The sequence below is a fragment of the Gavialis gangeticus genome, unplaced genomic scaffold, assembly GCF_001723915.1.
Source record: "Gavialis gangeticus isolate Ggan-Ray unplaced genomic scaffold, GavGan_comp1, whole genome shotgun sequence".
Classification (NCBI taxonomy): Eukaryota; Metazoa; Chordata; order Crocodylia; family Gavialidae; genus Gavialis; species Gavialis gangeticus.
In genome coordinates, this window is record NW_017729029.1 from 39,950,425 (window position 1) to 39,969,792 (window position 19,368).

The 19,368-nt window shown below is 43.2% G+C and overlaps 1 protein-coding gene across 8 annotated transcripts in view; it reads right to left on the bottom strand.

The window, feature by feature from the left end:
• The window catches only part of ZNF185 (zinc finger protein 185 (LIM domain)), an 84,755-nt gene that overhangs the window by 22,990 nt on the left and 42,397 nt on the right, over positions 1-19,368 (bottom strand). For 5 of the 8 annotated variants that reach the window (XM_019521444.1, XM_019521450.1, XM_019521445.1 and 2 more), the window contains exons 15-22: positions 18,618-18,707; positions 16,646-16,729; positions 11,170-11,274; positions 10,418-10,513; positions 9,790-9,888; positions 8,764-8,859; positions 5,915-6,013; positions 4,794-4,916 (exon numbers count right to left, since the gene is read on the bottom strand). In XM_019521444.1, coding sequence (XP_019376989.1) covers positions 4,794-4,916; positions 5,915-6,013; positions 8,764-8,859; positions 9,790-9,888; positions 10,418-10,513; positions 11,170-11,274; positions 16,646-16,729; positions 18,618-18,707 — 792 coding nt within the window. Of the gene's footprint in view, positions 1-2,974; positions 3,065-4,793; positions 4,917-5,914; positions 6,014-8,763; positions 8,860-9,789; positions 9,889-10,417; positions 10,514-11,169; positions 11,275-16,645; positions 16,730-18,617; positions 18,708-19,368 lie in introns of all 8 variants that reach the window. The other 3 variants (XM_019521451.1, XM_019521446.1, XM_019521447.1) reach the window with 3 other exon arrangements.

Below are 19,368 nucleotides of genomic sequence, written 5' to 3' on the forward strand. Positions count from 1 at the left end.
CCGACCCTAAATCTATGAAACTATGAAACTATGAAACCTTCTGATTAAATAAAATTAAATAGCTAATTTAAATATGGTATTTATGGTCATTTCTATAAAAAGATGGGCATGAGGCCATTGGTCAGGAATGTAACCCCCATTATAATATTGTTTCTATGGGAAAATCAGATTCGACAATCGTTTTGACTTATAATGCTTTTTCCAGCAACATAACCTGCCGTAAGTGCAAGGACTGCCTATATTGCTAGTTTGTATGGGAGAGGATGAAACAACTCAAGAGATAATTACAATAATTACTTAATTTAACCAGAAACATGCACACCTTATATCTAGCCAAATTCAGTTCAGGCTCAAGGTGCTATGTAGCTGTAGGATATTCATATTTGTTTCCTGCGGGTTTGACAGTGCCACCTCTAGACCACGATTTGGATCTTTCAAAGGAAAGACATTAAAATCTGTTAAGTGCATCCAAGGTTTTTTTTTGGTGCAATAACAGTTGGAAGAAAAAATCCTTGTGACAGTTCTTCACCGGAGAAGGCCAATAAGGAAACACTTGGGAGAATGAAACATAGGGGATTTGGAAGTATTGCATTATGTCATATACACACTTTTTCTCCCCAAATTGCTATGCGTGTTTTAAGCGGGGAAGCTATTTTCTTCACTTTGCCATGCAGCTGCCAGGGTGATTGCCAAGATGGTAGAGTCCTGTGTTAACCCTCTCATAGCTATAGCTGTTGATTGAAAACTGTAGCTTGTACCTCAAGAAGCAAGTGAGCTGATGGTAGTATCTCGATGAGGCTTGTGATGTAGAAAAAATAGTTGATATACAGGAACTTACATAAAGAACTACTTATGGTAAAAGTTTGTACTGCCCTTACAAGAAACTGGGGCTTAGCTAGGTGTGACAAAGTAAGTCCTTTTGGAACCAGTGTTCAGGAAGTGTGGCATCCCAAAAGATACTCTGTCACACCAGGAAGTTCCTGCCACCTGCTCCCTCACCATCGTCACCAGTCATCATTGACTCTGGAAAGATTTTTTTTTTTTTTTACCTTCCAAAATTAGGTGCGTGTTTTATTCAGAGGCATATTGTATGCAACAAAATACAGAAGTTTTCCTTGCAGACAGATTCTTCCATAAATGTCCATTTCAAGCTTTTTTGAACCTTCACATCTGAGGAATATACTGGTTCAGTCTATCAGAGATAGTATACTGCATTAAACAGATCACTAGGGATATGTCCCCATGATCAGGAATGTGTTCCCCTGGGGACAAACAGCAGTGGCACAATATGTGCTGCTGCCACTTGTCCCCAGGGAATGCCCATACCACATGCACTTTGGTGCATGGCATGTTGCCCTGGTTGTGGTACAGGAAGTTGGAGCCAGCAATTATGCTGGCTGCAGCAGCCTTATCTGGGGTCCTGGGAGCCTCTGGGAGCTGCAGCCATGGCGATCCTGCAACAGGAAGCCTGATTGGCAACCAGAGCATGGCTCGGGCTGACCACGGTCTGGTTTTGGGCAGCATGCAGTGCCACCACATGCACCACCCTACTTTTTTTAGGCCTGGGTTCTTTTGACCCTGGGTCAAAAAACACTCCCACACTGCAAATTAGCAGTGCAGGGAATGCCTGAATGTGCAGCATATGTTGTGTGCAGTGCCACAGATGGGCCTGCAGTGCCATATACTGCAAGTCCACACTTGTCTGGATGCACTCAAGGGGAGCATCCAGACAATCACACACATTCAGGGACATAAATACCAGTGGCACATATTTGTGCTGCTGCTTTGTTTCCCAGGACACGTCACTGCTTGTGTGCTCTAGCATGTGCCAAATTGTCCCAGGTAGGATAGGGGAGGCTGGGGCCAGCACTTGTGTCCTGGGGGCCTCCCCAGGCAGCAGCAGTACTGATCTGGCTGTACAGGGCCTGATTACCACACCGCTTTTTTGTGGCAGTTTTTTTGACACCAGGATCTTCTCGTGTAAAATTTTGGCACCATGGTGCAAGTTAGCCACACAATGAATGGTTGCACATGTGCTGCATGCAGTTGGAGATACCACAGACTACATATGCACACTCCTCTGGATGTACCCTAGTAGGTTCTAAAATGGTTATTACAATGATCCATTTCTGGTACAGGAAACTTAATATCCCATGTTAATGTGGAAAAATCTGAAAATAGGATGGATTTCTGCATGGAAAATTAATTTATTTTGGCATTTGGGGACATCAGATCTTAAGATGCCGTTGGTGTTTCTATCCTGGAGCCTTAGTGGGGTAGTTAGTAGCCATTACTTCCTAACTGTTAACACTATTGTGGATTTCCCATCTAACGTGAATAGTACACTTATGTATAATGTAACAGCAAAAAAAGAAAAATGCTACTTTCATTTATAACCAAATGTCATATATCTTTTTATAACACAAGGGAAAAGCTATAGAGATCTTTGTATACCAATATCCATATTTTTAGCAAGAATACTAATAGTCACTGGACACGTCTACAAGAGACACTGACTGTGTAGTAGCCTGATACTACTGTGCAGTAGCATCTTATGGCAAAAACTGTGCTGAGATGCGACTGCACAGCAATATTAGACTACTACGCAGTAGCATCACTTAAAAGACGTTCACTGGCTCTACTGCACAGTAACTCCAGTTACTGTGCATTTATTTAGTACTTGCTATATCAGTACTAAATAAATATGCAGTAACCACTGCACAGTAGCATCTCATGTAGACGCACCCAGCTAAGGTGAATATTCATTCACTGTAGACTCTCACTAGTTTAGGATTTTCTGGCCTGCTGCCATGAGAAAAGATATGTTATTTTGGAACCTTCTGTTCTATACTTGCCTGGTGCTAAAAAGTTAACGCAAGAAACACGTATTTCCAGGCTAAAAAAACAGGACAAAACACAAGAATGGTTTAGAAAAGCTGTAGTCATGCATTTAGTACTTCTGACTGCTTGCTTTGTTAAGCTTAGTTTCTGCTCATTGCCCTCTGTCAACCTCTCATATCTTGTGTCTCTGCTAATGCTTCTCTCTTTGTTATCTGGGATATATCTGTAAAGAAGGAAAAGATAAAGTATTTGGTACTGGAATAAACTTAGAAGTCAGTTCTGAGCATGAAGAAGTGGCTAAATAGGAATATTATATCAGCATTCCAATAGGGAGATTAAGCAATAGCAAATTACAGAGTGAGAGGAGTTATTTGACATGGGCCTTATGTGACGTTTAGTCACCTCTCTCGATACACTGAACAGGACTGGTAAGCAAGAGATAGGCTTCTCTTACAAACTGGTATGCAAATGGGTATGGCTTGAACTCCAGTGATTCCTATAGGAGCCAGAAAAATTCACATCACAGTACTCTGCATCATCTTATAAAGTCCAATGCATCCTGCATTATCTGGTGTCCCGCTTCCATTTGTTATTACTGCCTACAGGTATAGAAGACTGTACCTGTCTCGTAGGAGACAACACTTGATGACCCTCAACCACAAACCAGGTTTTAAGATTCTCAAATCTGTTTTAAGGCTCTGCTTCTTCCCTTCCAAAATCTTGCACCAAATGCCTCTTGCCTTTGCATACTCTTTTTGCCATAACTGTGCCACTGTTCCACCTACCCCTGGGAGTCAGCTTCTGAACACCCCACATGGGATGAGACCCCATTGTTAATGCTCGTGCTAGTGATGGTGCTGTCCCTGGGCCATGACATGGATATGAGGAAGAAAAATCAGTATGATTTCTGGGAAAAAGATTCGCATGCCTGCTTTGTTGCATTGTAGCATGAAAAGAATAGTTTTCAGGATAAAATTTTTACATTGAAAAAAAGGGATGACAAGAAGGCAACCAGAATAGGCTCCAGAATATCAGTGTGTTCAGCAGACTCAACACTACAGGTTTATATGGGGAATCAAAATAAAAGTCAAGAGTCAAGATATAGGCCCAGAAATGGTTCCTATTGGTACATTTGTGTGTATATCCTTTTGGACCAAATCCTATTTTCAGTTGCATTCAAGTACCTCCATTAAAGTCAGGGGAGATTTAGGGGGCAAGTGGGATCCTTTATAATGGGAAGTGAGAACAAGGAATTCATACTTTATTCAGAGTGGCCTAAAGCATAGCCAGAAAGCTAACTGAGGCACATGAAGTTCTAAATTGCAATCTGCAGCCCTCGCCATTCGAAGAATGGAGGTACTTCTGCAGAGAGTGTGAGAGTCACAACATACATTGCCTATTGGGATAGATCTCCACAGGCAGCCCCCCAGCTGTCTTTGAGAAACAGGCAGTGACGTTTTGCTCCACATTGTGAGCACAGGGAGGACCCCCAGGCTTTGGGCAAGTTGCCAAAGCAGTCCCTGACCTGGCAATATTTGGATGTCTCTGATTTAATTAATACAAATGACATGGATATTTGTCTCCAACTATAGCTTATCATGCACTAGGCAGGAGAGAGATGCATCTTACAGATTAACTGAATCAGTGAGCAACAGCTCCCATCTAGCAACTGATGAACTCTGATCTAGCATCTGCTCACATCTAGCATCTGATCATGCAAGCTTACGAATCTCTGATTCAGTTAATCTATAAGGTGCATCTCTACCTTCCCTCCTTCTGACTTCAGATTAACACAGGTATCTGCCTCTCTCATCATACACTGATAACAGTGTCAGCCAGCAAACAAATAGCCAGGGAAAGGTCTGTATTTGTTTATGGACATGGTGCACATACAATAAATTAGTCCCTGCTCTTTTGGAGAAAGACAGGGGATCCATTCCTTGACTTCTTACTTTGCCACATTCAGGTCAGGCTTAGCATGCTTTCTGGCAGGTAGAGGCTCACACTGAGTGTCATTTGTAGCAGGTACTTTCAGTTTCTCAGTATTTTCAGTATTGTTCCTGAAACTGGAAAACCTATGGGGAAAAAAATCAGAGTGTTTGTTTAAGGAAGTGTGAAAAATGACTAGCTTGCACTGTGTGAAAATCCATTCTCAAAGCAGAATCATCAGGCTGGAAGCTGGAAAAATAGTTGGGTAAGCCTGAGATTTAAAAGCTGCCCTAGGGATTTAGAAGCATATTTTCTAAATGAAACTGAAGCAAGTTGTGCATGTAAATCCCTCAGCTGGACTTCAAAATTTCAGCTTGATAGCTATAATCTTTGATGGTTTCAGAGGGAATGTACTAGCCACTGGAGCATGTCTGAGTGTCAGATTTAGTGTTGCCATGACTCTTTCACTTGATAGATGCTCCCACATAAACACACACACACTAAACATACAGTCTTAGTAACATCATTGCAGGCCTGGGTTATTTTGGGATAAGTCTCTGTAACCCAAGACGTCTGTCTTTCCTTGCTGATGTCAGTAGGGTTGCAGGATATAAGTGACTCAAAGTAAAAAACTTGCTATTTGACTTTTCTTTGGATACTATGAGCACCTATACACATGCGCAGAGACTGCTCCAACATGCTGGAAATCCAGCACTTTGGAGCAGACTCAATTAATCAAGTCTGCTGGAGTACAGAAATTGATGCGCTCTGGCAGCCTTCCGTGTCATGTGTTTCAGTGTCCTTGTACTAAAAAAAAAAATGGTGGCGGGGCACTTTGAAATAAAACACATTTGATGAGCTTTAAAGTGCCCCACCACCATTTTTTCAGCATGGGGATTCTGACACACATGATACTTGGGTGCTTTTAATTAGCATGGTTTTCTAATTAAAGGGCCCAGTGCTGCATCCCAAAGCATGTGTAAAAATGCCCTAGTTGAATATTCATTGTCCAAACTTCCCTCCCATGATTCTGAAGTTAGAGTTGCCTATCACAGAGCACTACAAAACAATGGGATACTTGTATATTTTTGTTAGGATAGGATGGAAGAATTAGTCAGTCAAATAAAACCTATTGGCTCCCTACCCTGTTGTGCTCATTTCTGCTGTGTAGTAATCTGTTGCTTGAGTCTTCTCTTGTCCTCTCTCTCTGCTAGTGCTTCCCTCTTCATAAGCTTGGATAGAGCTGGCAAAGAAAGAGAAATCCCTTTAATACAGTTACTGTCGATACCTAAGCCACTGGAGGGCTAAATTCAATGTACACAGGAGAATTCAATGAAGATCCTGTTTCAACAGAGGATATTTCAAGCATTGCCACTTCGTTCTAGGATACTAAAGTTCTGGTAAAAGTGCTTAATACTATAAAGTATGGAATGTTTCTCAAGAGATGCTGAACGTCTTCATTTGCTATGGAGTTCAATGGAATACCAGAGTAGAGACCTTATCATAAGACAAGTCAACTCCTTGCATATCAAGCACTTGGCTTTTGTCCTGTTGTTCTATATCAAAGTAGCCCCTTTCTGATTATAGCTGAGCTTTATAAGGATCCTACCTAGAATTCTCTAGATTTTCTGGAAAGTAATGCACTTCTGCTTCATGCTCAGTACTGACTTTATAATACTACAAGAGCTATAAATATGTTTCACAGCATTTCTAGTTTAGTGTCCAAATGCTGTGAACTTGGAATTGTGAAGAGTGCCAATGAAAATCTGAAGAGACCTTTACCATAAATGCTGGCCTGCTTACTTCTGACTAAAATAATTCTTTAAAAGGAGAGAAGTACAACTCCCACAGCAGTAAATAATGGAAGAGGAGGGACTACATATACATACTAATCACTCATTATATAAGTAACCCTTCTAGCATACCAGTATGTGCCATGCAGTAATATTACACAAAACCATTGTAAAGTATGACCTATTTGTTCTGCATTTGCCTGAGACAAATGACAGTGAATTATCCCCTAGAGTTGTCCACTGAATTAGGGATTCTCAGATGGTCACCTTGGATAGCTGTGCTTCTGACTGCTAAAACAATCATTTGCACAATGGTAACAGCTTTAACTAATCCTAGCTGGTACATCCCAGGTGCTATATCTTTTAGCCTTGACAAATGAATGATGGTTTCCAGGTCTTCCCAGATTAGCCAATTGTAGGTTTTCCCCTTGTCCTCTTATTTTTTTGTCATAATACCAAATACTGAACTCCTCTTTCATGATCAAACTGAGCATCATTTGCCTACATCTGGCCTTTATAGCTGCTGTCTATGGCAGTGACTTTGTTCTCTTGAGAATGAGAGCTGGATCTGCTAAAGAGATGAAAGACGTTATGGAAACAATCTAAATAAATGAGTTCCTTAGTAAAAGATTTTCATGAGAACAGTGTTACAGTATAATGTAAGCGATGGGGAATTAATATAAATGATGAAGTCTCATTTCATAAAACAAAATTAGCATGGATTTCTTCAGAGAAAAATGTTTAATTTCAAATGTTTATAATGTTGAAGAGCTCAGACAGAATGAGGGAATAGTCAGTGTTTTATTAAAATCTTAGTTTCTTCTCACCATTGTGGACAACTACCCAAGAGAGCTTCAAATGAAGGGATATTAGCCAGATAAGTCTGCTATAGTGTCTCACTTCAATGCACACACACTGAACGTAGTGTTCGGCACAAAAGGAAATTGTTAGTGTACTCTGCTTACATGCATATCAGATAACCACATACTTCACTAAACTGCATAACACAAAGCCAGTTCCAAATCTTTGCCCTTGGCTTACATTACAACAAACATTGATTTCCTGAATATTAGTTACCTGCATAAATCACTTAAGAGCATGGCATCTTTTGGCTCTACTCTAGCTAACTGCATAATAATAAAGGGGAGGCAGCTGTTAAAGGACCAATACTAGAAGTCTTGAAAGTGATGGCAGCTGGTTAGTTTCAGGCAGCAGCAGAGCTAAGGGTGGGTGACCAGGGCATGAGCCTCAGGCACCAGTTCATAGAAGGTGCTGCCATACCATGCTGCCAAGTTCAGTTTCCCTGCTGTCCCTTTTTGCTGATGCTGGAAGTTAGCAGCACTAAAGGAAGAGCTGGGCCAGGGCCAGTTTCAAGCTTTGGTGATAGGGAGCGGGGACATGAGACATTCACATCTGATGTGGTAGTTTAAGGTGTGCAGGGGTTGTGCTGCAATAGTCCCAGTCATCAAAATCATGCCTCCCCTCCCCCTGTCAAGGGAGAGGCCACTGCTGCAGGGGATGTGATATTGGTGCAGCCAGCAAGTCAACTGTCCCTCTACTGTAGCTGTTGGCTTTGTAGCCGCTGACTTTAGTGCTGTCCATCACTGGTAGAGATGGCAATTGGCATCACAGGAGTGAGCAGCAGTAGTGGCTGCAGTAAAGGGCTGCAAGAGGGTCCCTGCTGTATTAACCCTTTAGCTGCTGGCCATGCTGACATCTCCCCCTGAAGCAGCAGTGTCTCCCACTGCTTCAGAGGAAGGGGAAAGGAACAGGGAAGGGTGAAAGGGGGCTGATTAGGGGATTATGACCTCTAGGATGGGACCCCCAGGCTGCCCAGGACACATGCCTTGCTGGTTATGTTTCTGATTTCAAGACTGCAAATGCCACAGCACTGACAACAGTGGAGATGTGACATTGTGTACTTAATTAGGATTGCTTATTTAAGTTTAGGTAAGTATATACTCTTGATAAGGGCAAGTTTCAGGATGAAAGCTATGCACTTAAATCAAGGATATTGTATGTGATATCTGATTGGGAACTGGACAACAGGAAGCATTTTGTCAGTCATAACTGTGATGGTGCTTGTTAAGTCACAGTCCCATTTCTACTTCCAAGACTTACTGCTGAGTATCCTATTGCTATTCCTTGCCCTCAGTTTCACTGACTGGTGACATTAAAAACAGCCCTATCTCTCCCTTACCTTTTAAGATCAAATTCTTCATCATCCAGATGCACAGGGACTTTGTATTGAACCTCTTGGGTAATAGTGCTGCTCTCTCTTTCAGAAGTGCAGGGCCTACCAAAGAAGGAGGGTTACTCCATTACGTAAAGTGCCTTGGAGACCAAATGGTGGGATTTGAATCTGAAGGGACTAAATCCTTTGCAAAATATGTACACAGAATGATTTATTTTGCGGGATGTGTAGACAATAAGTATGGACTATGGAACCCCCTTGTTAAGCATCTGGGGTTTTCCTTCCCACAGTACTGACAAGATTGTCACTAATGGAAAGTATCAGCCAGAGAAATCTGACCCAGGGTTGGACTAGAAGGGAGGATGTATAAAGGTGAAGTATTTAGAATGAGAAGATATCCTCTCTTCTTAACTCTCCTACACATTTATGGTGTGGCATTTGGCAAGACTATATCTCAGTTTCTTCCTGAGTGAAATAAGGGTAATAAATATTTGTTTATCTCCCAGAGAAGATTAAGAAGCAAAGAACATCCCTGTTTGCAAAGTGCATCAAAGTTCTAGGATGCAGGGTTCTATAGAAATAGCCATTATTAGTACTTCTGCTGGAGTTCATAAAGGAATCTCAGCACAGGCACATACCCCCAAGCCTAGTTCTAACAAGCATTACATCTGTGTAAGCTCCACAGAAGTCACAGGGTGTCCCAAATGGATTCTTAAGGGCTGGAATGTGCCAAAGATATACTTGTAATGGACAGATCATGGAGATATTGGATTGCTCTCGGGAAATATAAAATCATTTCACTGCAAGATTTGATTTTTGCATTGGATATTGCATGAATATTTGTTGTTTTAGCTGACATCCTTGGCAGTGAACTTGGAACTGCAGTATCTAATTGACCAGAATATAATGTTCTGGACTTTCCTCATACTAAGGGGTTAGCGAGTAACAGATATAAGGTTTGGGCAAAAGAAGAACTGAATATAGTGTCAAAATTCGTCCCAGCAAATATGTTCTTGCCCCTTGGCTCCTTACTCTGTGTCATTCCGATCAGGTTCTTCACTTTCTGTGGCTCTGGGACTCTTGTATCTGGCATCTTGGGTGGTACTTCTCTCCTCATCATCTGGGACAGTTCTGGTAAGCAAGAAAAAGCCCACTTAACTACAACCTCAGAAAGCTGAATTGCTTCCTGAGCCAGTTCTATGCACCGAGGACAAAGAAAGATTCTTTTTGTGCCCAGTTGCACTGTTTAAAGGATCTTTCTATGGGCATCATTTCATGGGCTTAATTGCATTTCAGTGTACTCATATTTCAGTCACTCTTCAACACCTCTGTTGCCATTGCAACGTTGAATTGTAGACCAAATCCTCTCCATATTAGTATTAGTTAAAATCTAAGGGATCTAATCTGTCTAAGTGCACAGTCACAGGAGAAAAGAGCCAGAGTGTTGAATCTGAGCATGCAGAGAAGGGCTACAACCCAGAGCTCATTCAGTGTCTGGCAGCGGGGATGCAGACTTTTGAACAGTCTCCATTATCCCTGTTCCTGACTGCTAGTAATAAAAAGACTGAGTCCTTTTATGTCTTTCCAGACCAGCTGGACTTCACATTTTCCATGGTCTTCATATTCTCTGGTAGATTCAGTAAACCCAGTGCCTTCTTACCTTTTAAAATTATATTCTGTACCATTCTGATGTGCAAGGACTTTGTATCTGGTGTCATTAGGAGATGGAGGGATATCTGCAGACTGTGAGCTGGACCTGTCAAAAGTGGAGAATTATTAAATTGCTTCACTCGTTGGTGAAAGTTGTTCAAGTGGTTCTCAGATGGCATTCATAGGAATTACTGTTAGGAGTAACAAGCCTACACTTTTCAAGCCTAACAAGCCTAGAAAAATAGCAAGTAATTTGAGTTAGAGTACTGATTTCCTTTTAGAAAAGCATTCCTGCTACCTCTACCTGACAAAAATAGAGACTTCTAGACAACACGAGGTACTTATGTCTCAAATAGAGCAGCTCCTCTTCTGGTTCCCTCTTCCTATTCACCAAAGACTTTGAAGCCTGCTGATAAAGCCCAGAAAGAATCTCTTAAGGGACTGTTAGCCTGCATGGCTAGCAACAACTCCAAGGCTTCTTCTTGGAGTAGAGTTCCTAACATGCATCTGAGTTTGTCTTCTATCCACAAAAAGGTTAGAATGGTGTCACAAGACCACACTTAACTTCTGAGACCCTTTAGTAGGACAAAGTAAGGAATTAAGATGCAAAGTGAGGGACTCAGGAAAAGGAAAATGCTGGCCGTAGGTAGATTAAATCTAGCCTGGTTGATTCTCCAGTAGAAAATCTGAGTAGAGATGATTTATTATTAATATAATCAAATCTATACTCATGGCATGATGAGTGCACTCCAAAGCTCTTACCCTGTGAGGTTGGAATTTGTGTCCTCCAGGTGCACAGGGACTTTGTACCAGTGGCGCAGCTCAGGTGGAGCATCAGCAGCACCAATCCCATAATGGGAACTGGATCTGCAAAGACAGAGAGAGAGATTCATGGCACTTTGGAAGAGAGACCGGTAAGAGTCCAAAGTTACAATATCATTGATAAACAATACATTCCTCTAGCTCCTTTACAGACATGTAACTACCCATCAGCTATGTTGTGCACAGCAGACTGCACATTATGACGTTGCATTGTTCAAGACAGTTTCTGGATGTGAGTCCAAGAGACAAATGCCAACATGGGAAAGGAGATGAAGGACCATAACATATTGTGAAATGATGGGACAGAAGGTGGTGGTATGAAGTGGGTATGGGGATTCAAGCAAAGATATTTCCAAATATGTTGGGACATTCTACGGGCCCTAGTTTCTAAACCTACAGACATACACACAGTGAAGGAGCTGCTCCATACCCCTTCTGGCTTATTTCAGGGGAGATGGTAATGTGTGGAACTTCAGGTCTTTGGTCCAACATTGTATATTTCTGTTTTATTGCTTTGTCACTGTAGGAAGCAATAAAGCATATCAGTAAATAGCTTGTTTTGACCTCCTGCTCCTCAGTACCCCATATCCTGCCTTGGTAATCATTTCTTCAATTGTGCTCCATGACACAAATGTTCTTGCCCTCTGGCTATTCAAGTATTATTGTCCTGAAATGCTTCACAGACACTAGTGGATTTATTTTCACAACAGCCCCATATGGTAGGGAAGTATAATTAGTCTTATTCAATAAATGGTGAATTGAGACAGTAGAAGAAGGATATGTCTACAAAGCACATTGCAGCATCTGGGTAAGTTAGTGCTATGATGTTAATGTGACTACACCATTTCTGGTGAGCTACTTCAGATACTTCTATCCAGCACTACCTAAGTGACTTGCCAAAGGTCACAGAGAATCTGCGACAAAGATGAGAATAGAAATCAGGCCTTCCAAGATTTGTTACAGAGCTATGATGGCATGATTATATTTTCCAGAGGTCACTAAGGCAATGATGAGAAGATAACAAACATTGATCTGGAAGGGATAGGTGAAGATGTGACAACGTGGAAGGAGATTGTGCAAGATAAAAGGAGATGGAAGGCTGTAATTAAGGCAGTTATAGCTCCCCTCTCACCCCCAGGCCTGTGAGACAGAGAGAAAGGAAAGAGATCACTAAAAGTTACTGGCACAGAAATCAAATTCAAATGTTGTCCTCCCCAATCCTTTTGAGCTAATATCCCTTACAGAATAGTGTATTCTCTATTTTGCAATGTTGCACTGGCGCAATTGAAAACTGAAGAGGGTTTAGTATCACTGCTTTAAAAGATGCTTTCCACAAGGGAAGAAATTCTGTGGTATGGTTACTAATTAAAATGACAATGGACTTCTGAGGATATCCGAGTCAGGGTCCTCTCCTGCTGTTCAAGTTAAGGACCCATCTGTCATATTCTTTATATCAACTAAAGTGATTGCTTCAAATTCAGAGGCATCAAAGGAACGCTACCTCTCGTCAGAGGAAATGGGGTCATGTTTTTCAGCATGCACGGTTGGTCTGGGGATGCTTTCCTTCTTTCTATCATAGGAAAAAAAAGTGACAATGAATGAAGAGACTTCAGTCTTTGTTTTTGTGCCTCCCAGTCACCTTCCTATCATTAGACAAGCTCACCTTAAAGAATAGGGTAAAAAACATACAAAGACAACTATGTAATCAATTCTTCTAAGTAAAGAGAGTCTGGTTTATTTTCATAGATTCATAGACACTAGAGCTGGAAGGGACCTTGGGAGATCATCAAGTCCAGCCCCCTGCCCTAGGGGCAGGAAGTCAGCAGGGTTCATAGCATCCCAGCAAGATAAGCATCCAAATGTCTCTTGAAGGAATTCAAAGTCAGTGCTTGAACCACCTCCAGCGGCAGTCTCTTCCAGACCTTGGGGGCTTGGACAGTAAAGAAGTTCTTCCTTATGTCCAGCCTGAAACAGTCATGGAGGAGTGTGTGACCATTTGACCTTGTCATCCCTTGGGGTGCTGGTGAACAGACATTCCCCCAGGTCCTTGTAAGCACCCTTGATAAACTTATGGGTGGCCACCAGATCACCCCTGAGCCTGGACTTTTCCAGGCTGAAGAGTCCCATGGCTCTCAGCCTCTCACCATAAGGTCTGTTTTCCTGACCTCTGATCATGCACATGGCTCTCCTCTGTACTCTCAAGCTTCTCCACATCCTTTTTGACTTGTGGAGCCCAAAACTGGATGCAGTACTCCAGCTGCGACCTCACCAAGGCTGAGTACAATGGGAAAACAATGTCCTGGGATTTGCTTGAGAAGCATCTATGGATGCAAGCCAGTGTTTTGCTCACTTTACTAGCTGTAGCTCATGTTTATCTTGTGGTCAGTCATGACCCCCAAGTCCCTTTTGTCCGTAGTGCTAGCCAGCGTAGCACTGCCGAGCCTATAAGCATGCTGCAGGTTTTTCCTCCCAAGGCGGAGAACCTTGCATTTTTTGGTGTTAAACACCATCAGGTTCTCATATGCCCATTTCATGAGCCTGTCAAGGTCTGCCTAGATCACCCTCCTGTCCTCAGGTGTAGATGCTTTACCCCAGAGTTTGGTGTCATCAGTGAACTTGGCCAGTCTACTTCTGACACCACTGTCTACACCATTAATGAAGATGTCCCATAATGGGCAACGGGCGTCTCTTGGGACTGGTGAAAAATCAATGCAAAGTGCCCATTTAACAAGTTGACTTTTTCCTGGGTGTCGGTTGTCAGATGTCCCATCTGGTTTAGCAGGGGTCCAATGTTGCCCTTGCTTTTCCTTTGGCTCCCCACATATCTAAAAAAGGACTTTTTATTGTCCTTGATACTTGCAGCTAGTTGGAGTTCTGTTGCAGCCTTGGCTTTCCTGGTTTGCTCTCTGCAAGTCCGGACCAGTGCAGAGTATTCCTCCTTGGTGGTGGATCCAGTCCTCCATCCTTTGTAGGTCTGTTTTTTTAGATGCGGGAGGTCCACTAGTTCCCTGGAGAGCCAAGGGGGCTGCTGTACCCTTTTGCTGCCTTTCCTCTGAGACAGGATAGACTTTGCTTGCGCATCCACGATTGAGCAACCACTCATCCTGAACTCCCCTCCCCTTTGGGTTGTTGCCCTTAAGGGCCTCACTGAAAAGCCTCCTTAGCTTGTTGAAGTCAGCTTTCCTGAAGTCGAGGACTTCTGTGTTGCTGACTGCCTTGCCACCTTTACAGCAGATGGTGAAGGCGATCAGCTCATGGTCACTGTCACCCAGCTTTCCTTCGATCATTAAGTCACTGATTAGGTCATCCCCTGTTGCCAGTACCAGGTCAAGCAGCGCTTTACCTCTTATCAGTCCACAGACTTCCTGCATCAGACAGAGCTCATCCACACACGAGAGGAAGCTTTGCAACCGCTCAGATTTGGCTGAACGCTCTTCCCATGAGATGTCTCGGTAGCTGAAGTCTCCCATGACAACCATGCACCAGGAGCTTGTGGCCTCAGCCAGTTCCCCAGAGAACTCTTGGTCAAGGTCTTGATCCTGGGTAGGAGGTCTGTAGTAGACTCCCACCATTGTGTCCCTTGTGTCATGTCCCCCACAGATTTTAACCCAGATGGTTTCCAGTCATCCACCCTGGACACTGATGTCAGCTTGTAGGGATGCGTAGCTTTCCTTGACATAGGAGCTACAAACCTGCCCCTTTTGTCCACTCAGTCTCTCCTGTACAGGGTATAGCCATTTATACCTGTGGCCCAGTCATGGGTGGAGTCCCACCAGGTCTCTGTTATCCCAATGACATCATAATTATTTGTGTTGAGCAGGAGGACAAGTTCCTCCTGTTTATTCTCCAAGCTCCTGGCATTGGTGTACAGGTACACAAGTGTCTCTTCGGGTGCTCTTGCCTTGCCTACAGCTTGTTCCAGGGCTGGGGCAGGGGTGGGCTCCCTTAAGTGCCTTGGCCTGCTGGCTTTGCAAGGGTTGCTCAGTGGGCCAGCAGTGGTGGTAGTGCCCCCATCCCATGGCAGGCTTAGTTTAAAGCCTGGTGGAGCAGGTCAGCCAGTCTGGCTGAGAAGAGCCTTCTCCCCAGCAGAGAGAGATGGAGGCCATCCCTTCCCAGCAGCTCACTGTTTTATATTTTATAAATATAAAAGTTATATTTTAATAGGTTGTGATTTTGTGAAGAGTGAAGAAGGCAGAATTGACAGTCAGTTTATCCACAGTACAGAAGCATTCATTGCAAGCTTCCATCATGTGTTTCTTCACAAACCAGTTTTGATAGAGAGATAACCTTTAGGCATAATAGGAGAGTGGGATGGGAATTGATGGCCCCTCCCTGGCTGAGCTGGTAAAGGGTTAATGCTTTTCACTGGGAGGAAAAGAAAATATTGAAAACATTGGTTCTACTAGGCAATAGTCTAGTACAGGGTTTGAAGGTGGACCTGATAGCTGTTCCTCCTAAGGGGAGAAACCATATAAATGACTCAAGTCTTTTAAGGTGTGAGTGGGGGACAGGGAAATCAGAGTTGTTTCTAGAAAGGAATAGGTATATCTGTGGGGAGGGCAACATTTCATCCATCATCTCTGGGTCAGGGGTATCCTCCCTGTTTATGCCTGGGCCTGCAATCTGCAACCTTCCTCCTTTCTCTTTCTTCAGCAAGGAAAAATGAGGCATATAAAACTACTTTGGGATCTTTCTTGATGAAACAAGATATAAAAATAAAAAGTTTAATGCCCATCTGATGCTTATTCAAACCTACATAAAGGGTAAGAAGAACAGTGACAAACCACTTTCGTTTAGAGATATCGACAGAACACCCATAACTACAATTCTGGATACAGTACGTTTCCTGGGTAAGGGAGGGTTTTAAGCAGTACACTAACGGAGAACCAGGTCAGGACCTCATCCTGGTTACATCTCTCTTGCCAGATTGTTGGAATAAGCCTGATTTACTTGAATGATATTTCACTAGAGGGAATCCAACACAGGCATAAGGCAAGTTAAATGGAAAGCCTGATAGACAGAGTAAGGCAACAGACTCAGGGTATGTGGAGAACAGAAAATCTAGTTAATGAAGAACTTTTAGATTTCAAAATTTATTTTAGTTTTGGAGTAAATCCTACAAATGTATGCATTCTCTGTGAAAGATAACTGTGAAAAAATGGTTTGTTCACAATGTTTCAATTTTGACTTTTTATATTAAAATAAGGAAACATTTTCAAAGGAAAGAAGCTACAGTATTTTGTTTCAGAAGTGTTATAATGGACCATTCCATTTTCCTCCTAAATGAAATTTAATTGACATTTTTGCAATTCCATGAAGCATCTCAATTGACCTGCATTTCCTGAAAGCTCCAGAGCACATGTTCCACTAGAAGCACAATGTTCATTTCACTGCAGGCATTTTACACTGACTCTACCTTTGACTTGCAGAAAAGGTTGTGGCTTCGGTAACCAATTCATCCCAGGAGATCAGCTCAGGCTCCTCCTTAACCAAGCAGTCACTAGGAACAGAAACATAATAAGACTTGACCATATAATATTTGTGTGATAATATAATCTGTCTGAATTGCTGATTCTCTGAATCAGCATCAAATCTTCAGATTTGGCTAAATTGAATCTGTGACAGTAATCCGAATCAACTAATTGAATCACTGTCCCCAATTTGGGCTGAATCTGAATCCAAATCAAATAAGGCCATTTCACACACCCCTACTGTTCATAACAGTAAGAGTATAGTAAAGAACTGTCACGGTATGCTAGAGTACAGCCTACTCTGCCAGACCATAGACTTAAGTTACCCTTTTGCCAATTGTTCCCTATAGTATATTTTTCCCCTTAAGCTTTATCCTTTCTGGGATCAAATGAGTTCAACTTATTTCCTCCGGAGGACCAGCTCACAGTCTAAAGGATTCAACTGTTATGAACAGTAGGGGTGTGTGAAATGGGCCCTATTTGATTTGGATTCGGATTCGGCCCAAATTGGGGACAGTGATTCAATCAGCTGATTTGGATTACTGTCCCAGATTCGATTTAGCCAAATCCAAATCTGAAGATTTGATGCTGATTCAGAGAATCACTGATTCAGACAGAAACAGCTTTAAATGTTTTTTCTACATACCTCGAGGTACCAAGCGCGGCTTGTGACCATTGTGATGCTGGGGCAGACAGAGCATACCTCAGGAGTGCGGGGTGGGGTCTCCTGCGTGCTCGGTGGGGAACCCAGAACTACTTCCGGTCCACTGGGCAGCACACGGGGCAGCCCCCAGCATCCCCCCTGCTCAGTGATCAGCCATGGGGGGACCCCAGGTGCTCCCCAGACCCAGGAGGCACCAGTCGCTGAGCCCAGGGGTTGTGTGTGCGGGGCCCCCCCAGCACGCTCTCTGGTGGACCCAGAAGTGGACCAGAAGTCCACTTCTGGGTCTGCTGTCAAGGGTGCTGGGGACCCCCCCTGTGCTCCTGTGGGATGTTCCATTCACCCCAGCATCACAGCATTCACGAGCCACCTGCTACCTAGAGGTATGTAGAAAAACCATTTAAAGTTGCGTCTATGTTCAAATCGCTGAATCTCTCCAATTCAATTTGGAGAGATTAAAGGGTCCTCTGATTAGATTCAGATTTGGAGATTCAGCCACCAAATCAGGCTGAATCTCCACTGAATCGAATCAGGGACTGAAGCTTCCCACAGCCCTAATGAATGGCTGTGTCACTGAGCCAGTGAGTTAACTGACCATAACCACAAGGAGCACATTCAGACAAGCATGGTCAATGTGGTATGCGGCACTGCAAAACTTGTTTGTAGCACCATAAACTGCACAGTCTGTTGTTCTCCATGCTGTAAGAGTGTGCTGCATGAGCATGCTGCCCAAGCATACCCTGCGCCCTTTCTTTTTTTCTGCAGGTTTTTCTGATTCCTGGATATCCAGGAGTCAAAAAGAAAAAAAAAAGCAGAAAAAAAATTGGCGCAGCTCAGGCTTGGGCAGCATGTTCTGCTGAAAAGCAGAGCCGGGCCACCCGGAGCCATGCTGCGGCTGCCAGCCAGGCTCTGCCCAGCAGGATCGCTGTGGCTGCAGCCCCAGGACCGCAGGTAAGGCTGCTGGGGCCAACAGAGCTCACCCCAGCCTCCCCTACCACCTCTAAGGGGAGAAGCCATATAAATGAGTCAAGTACTTGGCACATGCCAAAGTGTGTGTGGCACAGGTGTTCCCTGGGGACAAGTAGCTGTGCTGGAAGGTGCGCCGCTGCTACATGTCCCTGGGGAAACCAAACATCCCCGCACACCTGGACGTGCACAAGGAGTGTTCTACAATCATGCATTTGCTATAATAACAAACCACAGAAATGTATTTATGGATTCCCACTAAACAGACACCAAAGCAGTCTGAACTCTACCTTTTCGCCAGAGACGTAGTAGCTCTGAACTTTTCTTCACTCGGAGGCATTGACTGGGGGACACTGCTCACACTTTCTTCACAGGTAGAGCTAGTTACAAAGAGAGTTATAATTAACCTGACATGATGCCGCAGATGTATTTGGATTATCCAACGCTCTTACAGTTATTTAAGTTCAACAGAGCAAGGAAGACTGAATTTAGGAGGCAAGACCCAGATCTGAAGTCTATTCTGATCAAATCTGAACATTAAAATCAGAGGAGTGAATATGAAGGTGACAAGTCCTACTAACATGTGACAAGCAAACAAATAAGCTTATTCTGCTTGTGGAAGTCTAAATAAAAGGACTAGGCAGAAGGATCTCTAGGACAGACTCCTGTATATAAGCTAGAGAACATAGTCAGAGCTTATCTGTGTACAAGAAATAGGACCTGAAGTGGACCAGTGGATGTGACCAAGGTTAAAAGCAGAAGAGAGCTGAATGAGGAGAAGGGAGTGCAGCCTGGTTAGCCTGTTGGTAGAACAAGCTAAGTGTCTCATTGCTTTTTCCCTGGCTAAAGCAGTGTTCTTTCCTATCCAGAAAGGAACCTTTATCTCCTGAAAAAAACTAGCAAAGGCAAACTATATAGCACGGAGAATCACCTTCTACACACGACATGTGAGATCTAGAACAGGGCAGGCAATTATTTTGGGTGGAGGACTGTTTACTGAGTTTTGGCAAGCTGAGGGCTGCATGGCTGGCCCCACCCCTT